At 46.4% G+C, this 15,000-nt stretch overlaps 1 protein-coding gene across 2 annotated transcripts in view; it reads left to right on the plus strand.

The window, feature by feature from the left end:
• adcy2b (adenylate cyclase 2b (brain)) overlaps window positions 1-15,000 on the plus strand; it is a 36,719-nt gene that overhangs the window by 5,051 nt on the left and 16,668 nt on the right. For both annotated transcript variants that reach the window (XM_056583058.1, XM_056583059.1), the window contains exons 3-8: window positions 2,098-2,295; window positions 4,210-4,371; window positions 8,646-8,795; window positions 10,222-10,370; window positions 13,344-13,455; window positions 14,490-14,617. In XM_056583058.1, coding sequence (XP_056439033.1) covers window positions 2,098-2,295; window positions 4,210-4,371; window positions 8,646-8,795; window positions 10,222-10,370; window positions 13,344-13,455; window positions 14,490-14,617 — 899 coding nt within the window. The remainder of the gene's footprint in view (window positions 1-2,097; window positions 2,296-4,209; window positions 4,372-8,645; window positions 8,796-10,221; window positions 10,371-13,343; window positions 13,456-14,489; window positions 14,618-15,000) is intronic.

Here is a 15,000-nt window from a genome sequence, read left to right on the forward strand (position 1 = left end):
GTGTTTTAGTGTGTGTGCTGTACAGTGCTGTTACTAGTGGTGCTAAGATTCTGTTTAATATTTTTATAATTAGCACTATGCACGGAGCCCGGTTGGTAACATGGGAGTAATTATTTTAAGCGAGCGGGAAGGGGGAGGCTGGGGGAGGGGGGGGGAGTTGACTGATACATCCTCTGCAGTTTTTAGACCATCATCTTATTGGATTTGACCTCTGATGCTCTAACAGTTAAATCCTACTGGCATTTTTACTTGGTTCTTTGTAACATTGGTGGCTTTGAAATACACTCTTTGTAGTCACTTTATATAGGAAACACAGTTATGAGTGTTTCGAGACGGAAACAGCACCATCAAAAAGGGTTCAGTCGATATGCTCCAACATAAGAGAAAGTAGCAGAACTCGCAGGAGAGGGTTATAGGAGCCGCAGCTAGCTCCAGCTTTCTTACTACAAAAGATATGGATGCGCCAAAACTCATTTAAAAAGAAATGCTGCTCAAAGAACCTCAAAGACTTCAGCTTCCTGATCAAAGGGTCACCAGCGACCCAGATGAGGGCGCATGCAGTTGATCTCAAACAGCCCACTGTGGAGCGGAGCAGCGTGACCCCCTGGGCCCTGCACAGCTTTTTTCCGGGCTCCAGTCAGGGGAGCTCCCTTACAGAGCTGATGTGGATAGTGGACCAACGCTGGAGGAGCTGACTGATGTTACTGGTCAGTGGCCCTTAGGTCTGGCAACGGGCATTGAGGGACTCTCAACAGAGTTTTACAAACATCTTTAGAATGACTTGAATGATATTTATATTGTATAATAGCAACTGGATCAATCGACACTTCTCTAAGGATCGGAAACGTTGTTTCTACTGGAAAGGATGTTTCAAACCCTGCGTTGTTGTCAGGCAGAAGGACTTAGTTCTTAGCTAAATAGTCAGGCAGCAGTTTATGTCATTGTGGCGTGTGTGTGGTTGATAGCAGTTTTGGTGTCAGACTGACTGGACTCTGGGTCTGGGTGAGGCTGCACACCTGTTGCACATTGAGGAATCAATGTGCAACAGGTTAAACCAGCCATCCCAACACACACCAGAGTAGATCACGTACATGGCAGCAGGGCTCTCCGTCGTCCTTTACCTTTGTCTTCCAACACCCCCACCCTGCGTCCCGGCGACCATTTAGGTGGAGTGAAGCTTGGGCATTGCTATCGCCGTTTGAAATGACAAAAAAAGAAAATAATGAGTTGACGTCTCATTTCCTCGTGATGGATGACATTTGAGAGACATACGTTACGAGGAAATGTCCAAAAACACATTCAGAGCGATCTAAGATCCTGAGGTGTGTTTGTCTATTCCGCCCCCTCCCCCCCCCTTACACACACACACGCAAATCCGGCGTAAAAAACGTTGCCCTCCCGGCTATGCAGCGGTTGGTAAAGTCCTGTGTCTTGAGACCTTGAACAAATCACAACAGAGCCGCCCCCAGCCCCCATTACCCCCCCCTCTCTCCTGAGTCGGCAGACGATTTATAGGGGGGGGGGGGGGGGGGGGGGGGTTGCCGAGTGGGTGGGAGCCTTAACTGGATTAACACATTTCTATAAGTCACTCCTTCAAGCATGGGAGATTTTGTACATCAGCAGGAACCTTCAGTTGTATCCGGCATGGGGCTGTTTGAGAACCTTACACCCTGCAGGGCATATCAGTCAGCCTTCTCTTCAGGAGGCAGGAGGTGGGAGGTTCTTGCTCTTCCTGTACGGTCCGCATGGATCTGCCAATGGTTGGAGGGAGATGACATCATATCTTCTGTCCACGATTGTGGAGGTGGTCAAGCTCTTTTGCTCTGGAGGGGATTAGCTTGGGACTGCTTTGAGCGATGAGACGTGGGTCTGAGGACAGGGGGTCCATCTTGGCTGGTTGCTCCTCCTGGGGTGGGGGGGGGGAGTGGGAGGAGTGGGGCAATAGTCTCCTTACCTTTACAACCCCACCGTTATGTTGTGTAAACTGCTGAATGAGGGAGAGTTGTTCGAAAGAAAATACTTGGCATAGGATTTAATTTCATTGAGAAATCTCTTCCTTTTACTCAGTCGGTGTGTCCCTCTCTCCCCTGGTTGCAGGACTACAGGGACCACCTGGTGTTCCTGATCACAGTGCCCACCACACTCCTCCTCTTCCTCTCCATCTTCATCCTGGTATGCATCGAGTCGGTCTTCAAGAGGATGCTGCGTCTCTTCTCCCTCCTCATCTGGGCGTGTCTGGTTACCATGGGTTACCTCTTCATGTTCTCCGGCGGGATACTGTGTCCCTGGGACCAGGTATGTATGTGTGTGTGTGTGTGTGTGTGTGTGTGTGTGTGTGTGTGTGTGTGTGTGTGTGTGTGTGTGTGTGTGTGTGTGTGTGTGTGTGTGTGTGTGTGTGTGTGTGTGTGTGTGTGTGTGTGTGTGTGTGTGTGTGTGTGTTGCCAGCCTCATGCAACAGACTAACCCAGATTCTGTCGCCAGGATTCCCGCTGCAGACAGGAATCCTATTTACCGGTGCTAGTGCCTTGTCTTCATCAATTTATCAAAGCCCAACTCACCCTCTCTCCATCTTCCCCTGCTCCTCTTACAGCCTCCTCCACCCTCCTCCACCCTCCTTCCTCCTAGCACCCTCTTCCTTCACACACACTACTCCCCCCCCCCTGTTAGGACCCTCCCTTCTTCCTGCCTTTCTTTCTCTCACAAGACACTTTATGTAATAATCTTGTTCAATGATGAAATGTGAATCTTACTTTTGATATCGGTATGTGGTCTGTCTTTGGGCCTGCCGGTCTGCGTGCCTTTCTGCCAGTATAATAAAGGCTGTTTGGTGGATCATTTTATCATCAACCTATAACCCTGGCAGTATTAAAGCCATGCAGTGGGAATCAAAACTTTAATGCTGGCAGTGTGACATCATTTTGCAATCATTGTTGAATTATTGATTGAGTACACGTCTCCGATATGTGTGAATACGACTCATATTGATTATCTCCAGCTGTGAGTTGCATGTGTGAAAAGGAAACTCCGGAGTGATCCGGAGTTGATGGGGGAAAGGCCTGTAGACTGTACCAAGCAGCCAGAATGAAACTCAATGCTGATGAGTACATTTAGAAAGACAGAGTTCACAATGTTGGCTGAGAAACAATCATCTCCACGGCTGCAGAGAGACCAGAGTGCCATTAAGAACAAGTGGCCAGCCAAAGAAATAGGGGGCGTGCATCAACTTCTAGCTATGGTCAACTCTGTATGCAAATTTGTACCTCATCCAGCAGGACACACAACACAACTCAGATGTTAAGCTTATTATGAAATTCAATGTCAATTCAAATATATTTTTTGTATAGCCCTTAATCACAGATACAGTCTCAAAGAGCTTAACAGGCAAATATAAGAGGGCAACAAAACAACAGAGTAGCGTTTGAATAGTAACCACCAGAAAGAATTTGAGGAGCGAATGGATTTAATCTTGCCTGCACCTTTGCTGAATTCAAAATCCTTTAGTCAATATAGCCAGGAAGGGTATCGCCCAGGAAAAGAGCTGCTACTTGCAGACACTGTACCAGAGCTTATGATAGTTCAGAGCCAAACCAGCTTTACGAGCAGCATGACAACTATGTGATGCTAATGGACTATTACCCTCACTACACAGGAATAGCTTCACTGAAGAACACTGCAGTTGCCTCGGTGATGATGACTCACGTCAAGTCAAACCTCTCGCTATGTCATACCTGACCGTCAGAACGGACGATGGACTAGGCATTTTCAGACTTTGAACTAGTGATGTAAATTCATTCTTCTATCCCTTATAGACCACACAACATTAAAGCTATCTTTATGTTATCACGTCTTTGTATTGCTAACACCAGTTTTGACAAGTTTCTACTGGTACACGTTGAGTGGTCAAGACAACACCATATCAAGTTGTACTGGTCTGAGATAAGTCAGACCCTATTGGCATGGCTTGTTTACCACTCCTCCCACACCAATACAGACTGGATTATACCTGGACTCAGCAGATGCTTCATAAACCACCTCCAGAGTGCTCGTCCGTTTACCTTGTTCCTCAGAATAAACCATGCGTTGAACCATTACCACTCTCTGAGTCATCCCTCGCCCCGGAACGAACGAAAGCAGAGGATTAAAATGAGCTTTCATCACCGGTGGAAAATGGAGTGGAAATGAAGAGCAGTGTGCTGTGGCTGTGTGCAGGTGTCCTTCTTCCTGTTCATCGTGTTCGTGGTGTACACCATGCTGCCCTTCTCCATGCGGGGGGCCGTGATGGCGAGCATTCTCACCTGCTCTTCCCACACCGTCACGCTCTGCGTCTGCCTGGCGTCCAGCATCCAGGACCAGGACTCGCTGCGCTGGCAGGTGAGACGCTCGCACACACACACACACACACACACACACGCCCACTGACTCAAACAAGCATGTACGATATGTAAGTAAGACCCTCATTCTCATCTTCAGGACCGCTTATCCAGGGTCGGGTCGCCGGGGGGCAGCAGCTCTAGCAGTGCAAATATTCATGCTACACAAATACTACAGCACTACAGTACAACTACTACATACATGTGCACATAATCGTCTTTGAACGTTGTGTGTGACATCTGTAAAACATCTGTAAACGTCTATTTATCGATCAGACTTAGAAGAACTTGGAAGAGTAGTGTCTGTAATTCATGTAAATGCTGGACTGAGGATAGCAGTATAAACATTGACACAATACTGAAAGAATATAAATATTGAATCCTCTTCGCCTTGTCCTTTTATTGTGTCTCTCTCATTCCCTTGTAAAGTGAAAGGCTGTGGCATAGGATTAGAATGTTGATACTTTTTCGGAATATTATAATATAATGCAACAATAACGTAAGGATAATATTGCAAATAAATATTGCCTTTGGATCAGGATAAAGGAAAATCTGTCGGCATACAGCCACAGTTGACCTGTTCCATTGTTATCTGTGTTCATCCCATTCATTTTAAACCAGCATAACCAGCAACACCCCCACTCCCGAGGGTAATTAACACTGGGAAATATTAACTGAACAAAGGGTGTGTTTGTGCATGCTCGGCTCTGTGATCACCTGTGTGTTCAACAAAACACACCACAGGTTAAGTTAAGTCCCATCAAACATTGTATGAGAGAACAACTGGAAAAGGCACTTCAGATGAAAAGGCTCCGAAAGTGTAGCAAGGCAGCAAAGGGCCAAAGCTCATGGAAACAATGGCCACCTTTCATCAATCACACTGACGCAGAGCCACACATTATATCAGTCACAATACCAGCTAATAAGTACATAGAAATATACACATGGATTAAGGTTTACCAAGACCAAAGTATCCTTTTTATTTTACTTCAATCAATTTCGCGACGTGAAACTTGGTAAGGGGAGTACAGACCCCTGTTAAATATTGATCTATTGAGCCTTTATCACTGTTGGGAAACAGCTTCACTCTGCTCTGTTGGTTTGAATCACCTTTTACTTGCTTGGCAGTACAGCGTTGTGAGCTTTACAAAATGTGGTGTTTTCGGAGGTTGTTGACTGAGGTTTGGCTTCAAAATGCACCTTAGAATTAAAATGGGGATCACCTGGCCAGCGGTAACACAAAAAACTGAAACAATTTATGGCAGCTCAACTCATAAACAAGTACGTTTTCTGGTTATCAGTATATCAGTATAAATTCTCATTATAATGACATCTTTCTTTGAGAAATGACCATCCTCTTCTCAAATTGCATCTATGAATGAAATTCATACTGAGTGTATATATCCTTATTCTCACCCACCCCTCCTTGAATTGAATAGAGCATTCACAGATACATTTGAGTTACTATGAGCTAACAAACTATGCTCTGAACTATTATTCTTTTATTATATGTCTGAGAGCACAACAGCAGCCACGATTGATAGTTTCCCATACATCGATATATATTTTTAAATGTTTCAAATCTTATTTCATTGTAGAGCAACACATTGCTTCACTCTCTCTCTCTTGCGACCACATTGACAGCGGGCCGTCTGTGAATTGCCCGTGTTCTCCAATCTGAATCAAAACATAATGATCATGAAGGATGGCTGTTGGCTTCTTCCTGCAGTGGAGACGGCTGGGGGAACTCAATAATGAAATCAATCCACAGTTCACAAATTGATTATGAGTATGAGGGATGCCAGAAATACCCAAAAAACAAAAATCAAATTCAGGGTCTATCATTGCTAGTACTCGGGTATTCTTTTTGTTGGTGCTTTTTTTGTGGTGAAAAAGTATGTGATACTGTTTGGGGAGTGGGCGTGACCGGGGGGGTGGTGAATGTGGTTTGGAACTCATTTACTGACGTTTGAATCTCTTTCAGGGCAGAACAATAAACAAACCATGCTCTCACGTCAACAATACTGTTAATTCAGAGAGAGAGTCTGTAGGTTTACAGAATTCAGAGATATTTGACAGGGATGAAAAGAATAACTGCAGATGCTCCCGAGACAAACAAGACAAGTGACGGTAATCAACCAGAAAACAAGTCTAGAAAATATAACAAAGCCTTGTTCTTGGGTTCACCTTGAATGTGGTGTGAGATGAGGAGAGACCTGTGTATCATATGTCTGAAAACTCTGGCTGACAGTATGAGACCCATTGAATTAAAAAGACACTTAGAGACATTTAACCCCAGTCCCGTCAATAAGCGAGTTATTTCAGTGAAAAGTTGGTGAATATGGTCAGCCGGAACATCACTTTGTTAAAACTGCATCAGTGAACAAACAAGCTGGAATCGCATCCTACATTTGCATACAGACCGCTGCAAGAAACCACACACGATGGCACAGCTCTACTCCCCGCATATCTAGATAAGATGGCAGCTATGGTTGATGGGTCAAGCACTTCAAATTGAAGGCTATCCCTTGGTCAAATTATTCAGTTGCAAGATGTATACTGTGACATTCCAAATTGTATTAAAGTTTTCGTAAGTGGACGAGGCCACTGACAGAAATAAAGACTTTATTATATTGATATATTCATTGCTTAGGATCTCTTTGTCACATCACTCACTGTGTGAGGATTTGCAGTTTTGCATGTACGAGCCAAGTCGAGCGACAGCTGGTGAGCTTACCTGACAGAACATGGGCTGAAATGGGAACATTTTTGTTTATTTGCACGGAGGATGAGACCATGGCAGGAAAAAGGGAGGGATTCCAGGCAATAATTCAGAGAGTCTCGCCAAATACGGATTTGGCGCACTGTGTCATGCACAGAGAAGCGCTAGCATCAAGGCAGATTAGCCCTGAGCTAAACAAAAATTATCTATGTTGTAAGCGTGGTCAATTTAATAAAAACAAGTCCCTGAAAGCACGGCTTTTCTCCACACTTTGTGAGGAGATTGGAGCTGAATGTTCAGTTGTGTTGTTACACAGTGAGGCTACGTGGCTCTTGCCAGGTGTTGTTTTGAGTCTTTGAGAAGAAATGTCTGTGTTCTTGGAGGAAGAGCGTATGAAAGTTCCAAGAAAGTTTGGTGAAGAATGAATCTCTGTTGAAGCTTGGCATCTCAACATATTTGGAAAGCTGAATTAATTAAATCTTCAGCTTCAGGGAAGAGACAAGCACCTACCTCACCTGGCAGACAAGATCAACGCATTAAGCTTGAAATGTGGGGCAGACGACCTGATCAAGGTAATACTGATTCCTTTGAGAATCTTGGTGAATTTGCTGAAACCAGAGATCATCCTCAACAGTGGTTCCATGTCTTAAGGCGCACATCTCTTCCCTGCAAGGATTCTTCATTTGACAAACAACAATGCTCAGTATGACGTGGGTGGTTGAGAGATCCATTCAATGCAGCACACCTGCTGTCTCTGCTGAAGGGGAACAGTTCATCAAGATGACATCTGACTCCACCATGAAGCTGAGGTTTAAAGCTCAGACACTGGGTGAATTCTTGCTTGGTTTGGAGAGGGAGCATCCACTTATAGGGCACAGGGCTACTGGCATTCCTCTTCCCTTCGCCACATCGTATCTCTGTGAGATATTTCTTCTATTGCCTGTTTGAAAAAAAAGTACAGATCTAAGTTCAACATTGAGCAGGACTTGAGAGTGGCACCTCTTCAGACAGCAGGAGGAACGAACTAGAAACACAGGGATAGAATTTTAGGAAGAAGGATTATAGAAATGCTATGCTATAGCTCTAGCATTGTGAATGCTTTGGTTAGTCACATTAGAAGCGACATAATGTAAAAAACAGTTATTGTTCCTGATTTCCCAGAAACAATTATCCCTGCCTAAATAGGCTACATGCAGAGTGTTTCATACGGTGGCATCTGGTCAACATTTGAGTCCAATACAATCGTAACACAATATCTAATATATATATATATATAGTATATACAATTTTTTTTATCTATATATATACAGTGTGTATATATATATATATATATATATATATATACAGTGTGTATATATATATATATATATATATATATATATGTTTGCAAATAAAAATTTAGCACAAATTGTGTTGACTTATACTCCTTCTATTTCCTGGTGTCCTGGGATGGAAAATCTCCCGTGGTCAAACACGATCAGAACTGAACACTGAGGCCAGAGCTGTGTGTGCGCGTGTGTGTATTTGTGTGTGTGCGTGTGTTTTTGGCTCAGATCCTGGCCAACGTCATCATCTTTACGTGTGGGAACCTGGCGGGGGCGTACCACAAACACCTGATGGACCTGGCCCTGAAGCAGACCTACCAGGACACCTGCAACTGCATCAAGTCCCCCATCAAGCTGGAGTTCGAAAAGCACCAGCAGGTACGGACACAACAAGCACACCAGGAAACCCACCGTAGAGTCCTCATTATAGACCTACTGGTCCATGGCCTTTTATATTGCGTTGGACAGACGTTACCTCACCTCCAGTGAAAAGGATTATATACTATCTGAATAGACAGCCAATTCAATTCGATTTGCAGGTGGAAGGTCACGACACCATTTCATGTTTTATGTCTATGCGTGACGTCTTGGCTGCGAAGAAAAGTCGGTCAAAATGTACTCAGAAGACATGTGCACGTGTTACTGTGTCAACGGGTAAACAACAGCATTTGGACGAAGCTGATGCTTTGCACACTGATTCATTTGGCTCATTCATAATGAATATCTTATTCTACTTGAGTCAAATAAATCCTGAATCTTGGCCCCCGCAAAGTGTTCAGAGTCAAAACACAAATATAGATTCAGGGAAAGGCCGAGAAATATAGAACGGTGAGGGAGTACTCTATATTTAGACCAGCGCTGCCTTCACCACCCCGCCCCCTCATTGCCGCTGTACTTAAATGTCCGCTGTATTTTAGGAAATGAGCCGGCGGTGATAGAGAACAACATAATGACCCTCTCTGCCCGGAGCTGCATTTATCAGTCTCAGCACCGCAGGCAGTGTTGTGCCGTCGCACGCGCATGCAGGCCTTCATACACACAAACACGCACATGCTCTCCCGCAAACAAACACACGTGCACGCACACATGCACAAACACGACATAGACACACACACAAACACACACAAACACGAGTACACAAGCAAACACAAACACACAACCAAAAGTAGGTGTAAAGTCACACGCACACACACGGTAGGTTCACACACCCAATCACACACAGATGAAAACACAACCACAAGTAGGTTGGAAGTCACACACACACACACACACACACACACACACACACACACACACACACACACACACACACACACACACACACACACACACACACACACACACACACACACACACACACACACACACACACACACAAACATATACACAGTTTGGACAAATGGAACATGACAACATGCATCCATTTAGAAAACCCAGACAAAAGTTTCAGCCCGAGCACACTGAACGGGCTCCGCTCCTTCATGTTCCCACGGCCCTCCCTCTGAACACCGTGTGCTCTGTGGTCCCCCGCCGCTGGCTGGAGGGCCGGCCAGGGGGCTTTGGTGGCTCCTGACCCTCCCTTCCTCGCTTTCTTCCCCTTTCAACACCCTCCATGCACACAAGTACCATGCACTCATAATACTCAGGCAACACGCCCACACACCACGCTCACACGTACACACACACACACACACACACACACACACACACACACACACACACACACACACACACACACACACACACACACACACACACACACACACACACACACACACTCATCCGGTGCCTGTGCCCTCTCTAGGAGCGGCTGCTGCTGTCCCTGCTCCCGGCGCACATCGCCCGGGTGATGAAGGCGGAGATCATCCAGAGGCTGGAGGGGCCCAGGTTCGGCCGGGCCGAGAACACCAACAACTTCCACAACCTCTACGTCCAGCGGCACACCAACGTCAGGTCTGACACTCAACGCTCCCCTGTGGCGTCACGCCCACCTGGTCCAGGTCCACCTCGTCTACGCTCCTCACCGCTCACACCTCACCCCCTGCAGCCCCCTCACACAGTCATCTCGGTTACACTTAGGGCAGTTAGCAGACGCTTTTATCCTAAGCAACCTACAATAATGTGTCAGGAGAAGGTGAAACAATATATCGCTGTCGGTACGTAAAGATGTCCATAGAACCAAGTGCCAAGCACTAACAATCACTAAGTTAACCCATTCCCCGTATGCATCAAAGCTAGCTAGGACAATGTGCTACACAACTTAATACTATAACTAAGTACGACACACAATAAGTGCGTACATAAAGTGCCAGAACGTACAACACAATCAGTAGGAGGGCTGGAAGGGGGTGTCAGCAGAGTTGAACTGTCAGCCTGCCCACTCCTCACTCCCTTCCTTCCTTCCATCCTACTCCTAGAGGGAGAGGGGGAGAGAGGGGAGAGGGAGAGAGGGGAGAGGGAGAGGATAGGGGGGGGATAGGGCTAGAGGAAGATGGAGTGCATGGTTGATGGTAGACTCTCTTCCCTGGTTGTTGTCGTCCCCCCCCTCCCGTCTCTCTCTCTGAATCCTCCAAATTTAATCCAGTTGAAGTTTTGTGGTGAAAGAGAAATATATTGGCAATTTCCAGGCTCTGCAAGTGGGACTCAGATTGAGTGTGTGTGTGTGTGTGTGTGTGTGTGTGTGTGTGTGTGTGTGTGTGTGTGTGTGTGTGTGTGTGTGTCTGTGTCTGTGTGTGTGTGTGTGTGTGTGTGTGTGTGTGTGTGTGTGTGTGTGTGTGTGTGTGTGTGTGTGTGTGTGTCTATTTTACCGGGGCTTTCCCTGTGCACAACCTCCTATCTTTGGTCCTCTTCCATGATGCCCTATTCCCGCCGGGGCTGGTGCATCTAGTCTTACATCGCAGTGTTGAAGATCACCAGAGCTCCAAATCAATACGCTTCATGATTAGATTCCACCATCGTTCCCTCTCGAAGGAGGACGACCAACAACCCCTCTACTTTTTTGTCGGGGACCTTCTCATAACGGGTGGCTTGTGGTCAGGTTCAGAGCAATATATGTGTCCTGCAGCGAAGACAAGAGAGAGGGACAGAGTAAAAATACATGTATAGGTAAGCTTTGCAATGGTTCCATAAACTGTAATAATATGGACTCTAAATGTCTCTCTGACGTCACCCATTCTTTAACACACAATGGCTATTACTCATATTGGGCACGTTGAGGGCAGGAAATGATCGGCTGCCTCACAGTAGTCCATTGTTAAAACTCACTCGTATCAAATATTAAATAAAAAACAATTCACTTTGTGTTATGAGAATCACAGAATGGAGAAGTCAAACATTTTCCATTGACTGGTGTGCGGTGTTCTCTCAGCCAACAGATGGCCCGTTAGATAGGCTGAACAAAGGCGGCTTCCCCCAGGGCTGCACCACCAGGTGGTCAACAGGTGGTCAGGGCTGCACCACCAGGTGGTCAACAGGCGGTCACGGCTTCACCACCAGGTGGTCAACAGGTGGTCAGGGCTTCACCACCAGGTGGTCAACCGGCGGTCAGGGCTTCACCACCAGGTGGTCAACAGGTGGTCAGGGCTGCACCACCAGGTGGTCAACAGGCGGTAAGGCCTTTACCACCAGGTGGTCAACAGGTGGTCAGGGCTTCACCACCAGGTGGTCAACCGGCGGTCAGGGCTTCACCAACAGGCGGTCAGGTCTTCACCAACAGGCGGTCAGGGCTTCACCAACAGGCGGTCAGGGCTTCACCAACATGTGTCAACAGGTGGTCAGGCTGCTCCCTGGATAGTTCAGATGGCCACTCGAGCAAAGTTAAATCCGCAGATTGTAGGATAATTAATATAATATTTAATATTAATGTTATTTACAATATATATTTGTAAACCACAAACTCAATCTAAATTCACCGATGGCTTGGTTACATATGAGGTTGATCATCACTATTCGACCAGGGATAAGCTGCACACTCAACCAGCTCTCTGGTGAGTCGGCCATCAACAACGTTGACCACACGATCACCCAGGACCAAGGCGCATAATCCATCACTCTCCAATGCCTCAGCAGTTCGTGATGTTGATTAATTACTCAACAAAGCTCAACATTATTAAGGTTATCCTCTGATGGCACTTTAGTCATATATTCATTGACAAATATTCTATTAACATTTAAAGGTAAACCCGCAATCAATAATGCCCAGCTCTATGCTATGGAATCAAACAAACCCTTGACCGATCCAAGGTTGCTCAGGCGGTGAAAAGTGAAAACGTATTGGGAGCATATCTATTAACTTTCACTCATTAAGCAGATACATTTTTTTTTATCCAAATCCAAATTCCTATCCTAACTACTCCCTCTGGAACTCCCTCCCTCTGGCCATCCGAAACTTCAGGACCACCTAAAACATTTAACAAATCATCCTCTGCCATCTTCCACTCTCTCCCGCTCTCTTAATGTGTTGCCTGTTGTTTATTTTTTTCCCTTTTGTTTGATTGTCTGTACTGTCTGTATGTATTCCTTCCTTATTTGTAAAGCGTCTTTGAGTATTTAGCAAAAGCGCTATAAAAAACTGATCATTTATTATTATTAATATTACTAATTGAGGAGTAGGTATGGGTCAGCCTTTTGCCCAAGGATGCCCACAGGTACGTTTGGACATTTGGCATCGAACCCAGAACATTTCACAGAGTCAAACAGCCATGCTTCTGGACTAACCTACCCCATTTCTTCTCTGGGAAGATTTGCTTCCTAAAAAACAATTAAATAGTAATTAAAACAAAAAGTACAAAAAAGGAAATGAATAAAACTCAAGGCATTAATAAAAAATAATTATGCATTCAGCATTTGAATAATGATGTAGCACCTTGTGGACGCAGGTCCAGACAGGAATAGACGTGTTTGTTTGTGTTTGTGTGCCCCCTGCAGTATCCTGTACGCAGACATCGTGGGATTCACCCGGCTCGCCAGCGACTGCTCTCCGGGCGAACTGGTCCACATGCTCAACGAACTCTTTGGGAAGTTTGACCAGATTGCCAAGGTAACGCACCAGCGAGAATATTCATTCACCTAGGGCTCTGGACATGCACATAAACATACCACCTGCAGAGGCACACACACACACACACGCGCACACACACACACGCGCACACACACACACACACGCGCACACACACACACACACACACACACACACACACACACACACACACACACACACACACACACACACACACACACACACACACACACACACACACACACACACACACACACACACCGTTGACTGCTGCAGGTTGGGGTGTGTGGTTGTCCACTGCAACAGCCCTCCAGGGCTTGCTGTTGTTATGATTTGGACATCTGAGTCATGCCTACCCTCCTGAGTTCCTTGGCTTCAGCCCCCCCCCCCCCCGATCCACCCTCACCTACCACCCCCCTCTGTCCGAGCTGCAGGCCTTCAGCCAGAGTTAGCTCTGGTCCAGACGGCACTGAAGCACAAACAGCCTGCAGGGGGATAAGGGGGAGGGGATGTGGGTTTGGGATACTGTGAGTGCAGGTGGGTTAAGGTAAGGGTTAGGGCAGGTGGGTTAAGGTAACAGTTAATGCAGCTGGGTTAAGGTTAGGGTCGGGTAGGGCTAGGGTTAGGGCAGGTGGTTTAAGGTAAGGGTAAGGCAGATGGGTTATGGTAAGGGTTATGGCCGGTGGGTTAAGGGTTAGGGCAGGTGTGTTAGGGTTAGGGTTGGGGCAGGTGGGTTAAGGTAAGGGTTAGGGCAGGTGGGTAAGGGTTAGGGCAAGTGGATTAAGGGTTAGGGTTAGGGAAGGCGAGTATGTGTGTGTGTGTGTGTGTGTGTGTGTGTGTGTGTGTGTGTGTGTGTGTGTGCGTGCGCGCGCGTGCGCGTGTGTGTGTGTGTGTATTTGTTTCGGGGTAAGATGAGTTTGATCGTGAGGAGGGCTCTATCTCAACTCTGCCCCTTCATATGACTTACATTCCATCTCCCTCACTCTCATTCCTCTCTCTCTCTCTCTCTCTCTCTCTCTCTCTCTCTCTCTCTCTCTCTCTCTCTCTCTATGCAGGATAACGAGTGCATGCGTATCAAGATCCTGGGGGATTGCTACTACTGTGTGTCTGGGCTGCCTGAGTCCCTCCCCCACCACGCCAGGAACTGCGTCAAGATGGGCCTGGACATGTGTGAGGCTATAAAGTAAAACACCTATCCCCTCTGCTGCACACACACACACACACACACACACACACACACACACACACACACACACACACACACACACACACACACACACACACACACACACACACACACACACACGCACACACGCACACACACACACACACACGTAGAACCCTCCCCATGCACATGCAAGTCTCTCTCCCTCCCTCTGGCATGAATAACAACAACAAGCTGACACACACACACACACACTTGCACACTACCGCCCACAAACACACACACACACACGCACACGCACACGCACAAGCCAGACACTCACAAACTCACACTCTCACACACACACACACACACACACACACACACACACACACACACACACACACACACACACACACACA

Source organism: Gadus chalcogrammus, chromosome 22, assembly GCF_026213295.1.
Source record: "Gadus chalcogrammus isolate NIFS_2021 chromosome 22, NIFS_Gcha_1.0, whole genome shotgun sequence".
Lineage (NCBI taxonomy): Eukaryota > Metazoa > Chordata > Actinopteri > Gadiformes > Gadidae > Gadus > Gadus chalcogrammus.